The 5,706-nt window shown below is 41.9% G+C and overlaps 1 protein-coding gene across 5 annotated transcripts in view; it reads left to right on the top strand.

Moving 5' to 3' along the window:
• The first annotated feature begins 31 nt into the window (after positions 1-31).
• The window catches only part of THUMPD2 (THUMP domain containing 2), a 23,593-nt gene continuing 17,918 nt past the window's right edge, over positions 32-5,706 (top strand). For 2 of the 5 annotated variants that reach the window (XM_042465776.1, XM_042465796.1), the window contains exons 1-3: positions 32-190; positions 2,836-2,968; positions 4,605-5,032. In XM_042465776.1, the coding sequence (XP_042321710.1) occupies positions 59-190; positions 2,836-2,968; positions 4,605-5,032 (693 nt within the window). In that variant the 5' untranslated portion in view covers positions 32-58. The remainder of the gene's footprint in view (positions 191-2,835; positions 2,969-4,604; positions 5,033-5,706) is intronic. The other 3 variants (XM_042465785.1, XM_042465805.1, XM_042465813.1) reach the window with 2 other exon arrangements.

Below are 5,706 nucleotides of genomic sequence, written 5' to 3'. Positions count from 1 at the left end.
AAATATTGCCCCCTACAGGCCTCACCCGCCATTTCCTCACAGGCGACAATAGTCCGCCATGTCTGACGGAGCCTCCTCCTCCTCAGAGAGGCCTTCTTCCCGCCGCCATGCCCGCTATTTCTGCACCGCGGGACGCGGGATGGAGGCCTTCCTCCTGAGGGAAGTGCGGTCCCGCCTAGGCGCCACGGAGGTGAGCGCCATTTCTGCCCTCCTCCTCACGCTTCTTCTGGCCGCATTGTTTCGACATAAATACGATGAACAAAAGGGAGCCAGCGGTGTGTATGTGTGTGTGTGTGTGTGGTTTCAGGGTTTGTGGAGTGCGGAGTCTACAGTTCGAGTCCCGGCTGGGCCACGGAGAACTCAAGACGACGACGAGGAGGAGGAGGCGTTGTTTGCAAACCTCCGAGGAGAGGAACAATATATACTCTGTGTGTGTGTGTCTCCTGACAACTGTAGTTTGTTGTGATACCAGAGCTCTTTGGCAAGTGTCTCATGAAACTACAGTTCCCAGCATCCCATAGCATTGAGCCATTTCAGTTAAAGTGGTGTCGGCCTAAGTCCTGGGTTTACACTTGGGGTGAGCCAAGTCCAGCTCTACCCTTATTTTATCCTGTTTCCCAATATATTTCACCTTTGTATTTTAAAATGTATTACCCTTATAATTGTATACTTTAGATTGCATGCCTCAGGCAGGTCTCTGTTTTTAACTTAATTGATCACGTACAGCACTGTGTAAATTTAATAATAATAAAATAATAATAAGATATTATTTATATCCCGCCTCTCTGTCAGGATCGAGGCGGCGTACAATATGGGTAAAAATACAACAATACAACAGTATAAAATAGAATCATTATTCTATTTTCCCAGAATTCCCTAGCATTGAGCCAGGGCAGTTAAAGAGGTCTCAAACTGAATTATTCCTGCAGCATGTTTTGGACCTTAGCTTTTAATACTGTAATAGTTTAATTCTATTCAATGCTCACATTTGTGTATGCTTTTAAATCATATTGTCCCTTTAACTTTTGTACCAATGAGTCCCAATAAGGGTAAGTAGAGTAGTTGGGCTAGAATTCATGTTTGTTCATAAATGGCTCAGTCATTCAAACCAGACAACTGCAGCAGGCCTTTGTTGCAATAAATCTCATTTATGAATAAAGTCAGAAACCTGTCCATGCCTGTCTGCCTTTCTATTCAATTTAAGAAGATTTTGAGTTCTAATAATTTATTGGCACTTCTCTAAAGATATTTAACTTCTCCTGGATAATAGACCATCTTTTTTGTACCCTCAAGCTTTGGGTCAGAGAGGGTGGGAATCGTGCAGCTCTCCAGTTTTTGGGGGACTGCAGCTCCATCCAGTTGCTCTGAGGTAAATTAAATCTGCACTTTTTTGTGAAACCATTAGCAACAACTAAAAAGGGAGATAAAGAATGAGGAGAAGAGTAAAAGGATGTGTGGAGGGAATGAGGTAGAAAAGCAGATGGGAAGACAAGACCCTTCAGACAATAGGAAAACCAAACTAAAAAGAAAGAATTCAAGTCTGTAAAATCAATATGCAAAGAGATCTTGTAGCCACTTTGAGACTAACTGAAAGAAAGAAGTTGACAGCATGGGCTTTTGAGAAGAAAGAGATCTGTTACAGACAATCAAAACCAAAGCAGGGAATCAGGCCTAACAGCTCCTTGATGCGTCAAAAGCAACACAATAATAATAATAATATAACCTAGGGCAATATCATGCTTCGTAAAGGCAAAGTGGGAGATAACACTGCAGGTGGATTTACTCAGTTGTGGAAGCCATGGCCCTGAGTTTGCAAACCCTGAGCAGTGCAGGTAATGATCAAGGATCTTGGTTGTCTCTCATTCATAGGATTATCAAATAACAGTAACCATGGGAAATATGAAGAGTGGCCTAAGGCAAAACCACCTCTGAGTATTGCATGCCTGAGAAAAACCTATGAAATTCATGGGGTCAGTATAAGTCAAGGGACTAGATATGATGCACACACACGCACACGCACACACACACCTTGAAGGTAACAAATCCTGACTGATCTTGGTTGCTAAGCATGGTCCAGCATGGTTAGTAACTGGATGTGGGACCTCCAAGGAATGGCAGGTACTGTAGGCTATATTCCAGAGGAAAGCAGTGGCAAACCATAACACAAATGCCATGGGCTGCTCAAAGTTGTCATCCAACAAATTCTAGTCTAGAGGATCATTTCTTTGTATTCAGTATGCTGTAGTAGCATAGGTTGCTGTTAGCCTTTTTGTTCTTAATGCATACCTGAGTACTAATATGATACAAGGCTTCCGGGTGATCTTAAATCAGAAATCCATCCGCGATACCTTTATTGGCCAACCAGAATGCAGTATACTTGTTGCAAGCTTTCAAAGCTCCATGGGCTTCTTCATCAGGCAAGATGGTCCAAACCAAACAGGAGGAAAAAATCAATTGGAGATGTTAAATCTGTTAGAGAACACTAGACACTTGATTCATGCTATATTGTCCCTACACTGCCATCGCAGGACCATTCACCACCAGATGTCCAGTGAGAAGGATAAGGAAGAGACAAAGGAAGACATCTTTTGCTCAAACTGGGCCTGGCTTCCACTCCACCAAATGCATCTGAGGAAGTAGACTGAAGTCTGTGAAAGCTCATGCTGTCAATTACCCTTTCAGTTAGTCTCAAAAGTGCTACAAGATCTCTCAATTCTACTTATACTTTTTGTAATGTGAGTTTCTTTGAGGAAGTCAAGCAAATAATTATTGTGCATAAGTTTTGAAATTTTTCAGATTTATTGTGTCATCAGTGTACGTTCTCTGTCAAGGTAGATAGAATATGTGTCAGGAAAAGTTTTCTTCACAACTGGAGCTGACTTGATTATGTTGAAGAAGCTGAAGTCTGCTGAGCGATTATTTCTGCTGCTGAATAAATACCCTCCACTTGCCATCTCAAGAAATAAAGGTAAATTTTTACTATATTCTTATTAGTGGTCTAAGGAAGGCTTTTCTTCTCTTACTTTCCTTGATGAGAGTGTCTCCCTATGTCATTCCTCTCTCACTTTGTGAAAAAGGTTGGATGGACTAATCTGTGGGAATGGATTAACCTGTTTAAAATTTCCATTCAGTTATGAACCCTGCTTATTGCCTTTGGGAAAGGAACTATCTGGAGACCCCATGTACCCATGTGGGTGAAGAGAACACTAAAATACAACATGGAATTACTTACAAGAAAGGCAAGGTATAAACAGAGGCGTCACTAGGGTGTGTACTGCACTGGGTGACACCCCAGAGGCGGATGTTGCCCGATGTACACCTGGTGGGACTGGCGCAACTGCTGGATGAGTCAGAAAGGGCATGCCTCTCTTTCTCACTCTCCCAGCAGCCACACCAGACTGTGAATGGACCCTCTGGAGGCCACAGTACCACCGGACTCTAAAAAGGACCTCTAGAGGCTGCTGTGGCATCCCACTCAGCAAGCTGCTTCTGAGATGCCATGCCTTCAATTCAAAGTCTGGTGCAGCAGCCATGTCGGATTCTGAATGGGACCTCTAGACTGTCCCCTTCAGCAGCGATATGGCTGGGGTGGGGGCAAGTGATCTAGGCACTTAGAGGTAAAGGGGCAGTTCACAGAGAGAGTGAGAGAGAGATTTTTCCAGGCACCCATTACAGGTGACACCAAATGGAGTAACACCACTGGCTATAAAGATGACAAATGTACCTTTCAAGACTAGCAACAAAAGTGGCAGATTTCTTGATGAAGGAGTCTGACCAAGGGGCATATTTTTTTTCCTTTCTAGAAAGACTGAGAATGTTGATGTAGTTGGTGGTGTTTTCTGCAGTGCTGCTGCTGATTTTTGGCTGTACAGTTTGCTGATGATGACAAATGAAGCCCTGGTGGTACAGTGGTTAAGTGCCTGTACTGCAGCCACTCACTCATAAACCACAAGGTTGTGAGTTCAGTAACAGCCAGGGGCTCAGGGTCAACTCAGCCTGGCATCCTTCTGAGGTCACTAAAATGAGTACCCAGCTTATTGGAGGCAGTTAGCGTGCACATTGTAAATCACTTAGGGAGTGCTTAAATGAACTGATAAGTGGTATAGAAATGTACAGTGAGCCCTTGCTACCTGCAAGGGATCTGTTCCAGATCCTGCTGCGGATAGTAAAAAAAGCAGGACCTTAAGTTCCATTCTTCTCAATGGGTATGTGCTCCTGCTTGCGCTACCGCATGTGCATGCCCATTCAGAAAGCTGGGGTTTGACATCCACAGAAGCTCAAACCGTGGGTCACAAGCCGGTGCTTGGTGTGGTTGTGCTGTACTTGCTTTTGTAAATGAAGCGTAAGGTGGGTCATAAGAATGTCTTGGGACTGTGCTTAACCTGCCCCATATTAAAGCAGAGCATGCCTTGGTAAGAAATACTGTGACATGTTAGGCAATGGGAGATCTGGATATGTAGGAAAGCAATGTTGATCTCAGGAATCAGTTTTGGTTTTTCTTCTCTAAAGAAACACCCCATGAAATCAATACTTTAAAATATATGGTTTATTGGTATGTGATATTAAAGAATGTGTGCTAAAAGGTTTTTATGACTTCAGTTAAGATTATACTTTTATTTCAGGAAAAGTGATTTATGATATTCAAAATCTTGTAAATGAGAATCCCAGCTGTTGGCTGGATATTGTTACTTTTTGGAAAAGTCTTCATGATCAGGAGGCAAAACTAGAAGACATGTCTCAAAAATACCCAGATTCTCAAAAACGGAAAATGGAAGATGAGATAAATATCAAAAATAAAAAACAGAAGGGAAGACTGGTACTAGAGACAGTTCCTGCTGAAAATCAAATGGAAAACCAGCAAAGATGTGACTTATCCGAGGCTCATGAAGACAGTGTCTTGTCACAGGACCCATCATTTCTAGAAAAGACTCCTGAACTTCTCCAAGAAGATTCTGTTGAAAGTAACAGTTGCATCAGCTTCAGAGTATCTTGCCGCTGTAGTGGAGTGCTTTCAAAAGCATTTACAGCACAGGTATGTCAAATATTCTAACATTTGGATGGTAACAAATGTATGAAAATGTAACATCCGGCCATCAAATGTATGTATTGAGAATCATCCAAGAATATCAAATTAATAAAGTCGCTGAAAGGATCAAAGGCAAACTGAGGCAAACATTATAACTGTCTTTTCAGACTTTAAAAAAAAAGTACTATTGATTCAGTTGCAGTCATGGAAATGGCGGCTCAGTTGATTCACATTAAACCCTCTCTGTGCATGGAGGAATTTAATGTCCACAAACAATTTAAGGATTTTTTTTAATCTGCTACTTAATCTGAGCACCTTTAAACTTTTTTAAAATTGATATTGACACACAGGAGTCCACAGCCTGGTATTTTGAAAAGACACCATGGAGGTTGTTGCAAGTGGTCACAGAGTACCACAGTAAAGAGACCTGATGAGGCTAAAAGATAACTTGTCCATGACCCAAAGTATAGATTAACTAGTGGCCTAGGGTTGCCATAAGTGAGGACCTCCAAACCGGGACAAATGTAGGGCAAATGTAGGGCAACATTTTCAAATGTAGGACACATTTTTATAAAAATGGAGGACACGCAAAAAATGAGGTTTTTTTTTAAAAATGTTAATATAAATGCATGTTTTTAGGCATGATCAAAATGGAGGACATTTTGGCATTATTCTTAGAC

This window comes from Sceloporus undulatus, chromosome 1 (assembly GCF_019175285.1).
Source record: "Sceloporus undulatus isolate JIND9_A2432 ecotype Alabama chromosome 1, SceUnd_v1.1, whole genome shotgun sequence".
Taxonomy (NCBI): Eukaryota; Metazoa; Chordata; class Lepidosauria; order Squamata; family Phrynosomatidae; genus Sceloporus; species Sceloporus undulatus.
The sequence above is the reverse complement of the archived record's forward strand: the minus strand, read 5'-3'. Positions and strand labels throughout refer to the sequence as shown.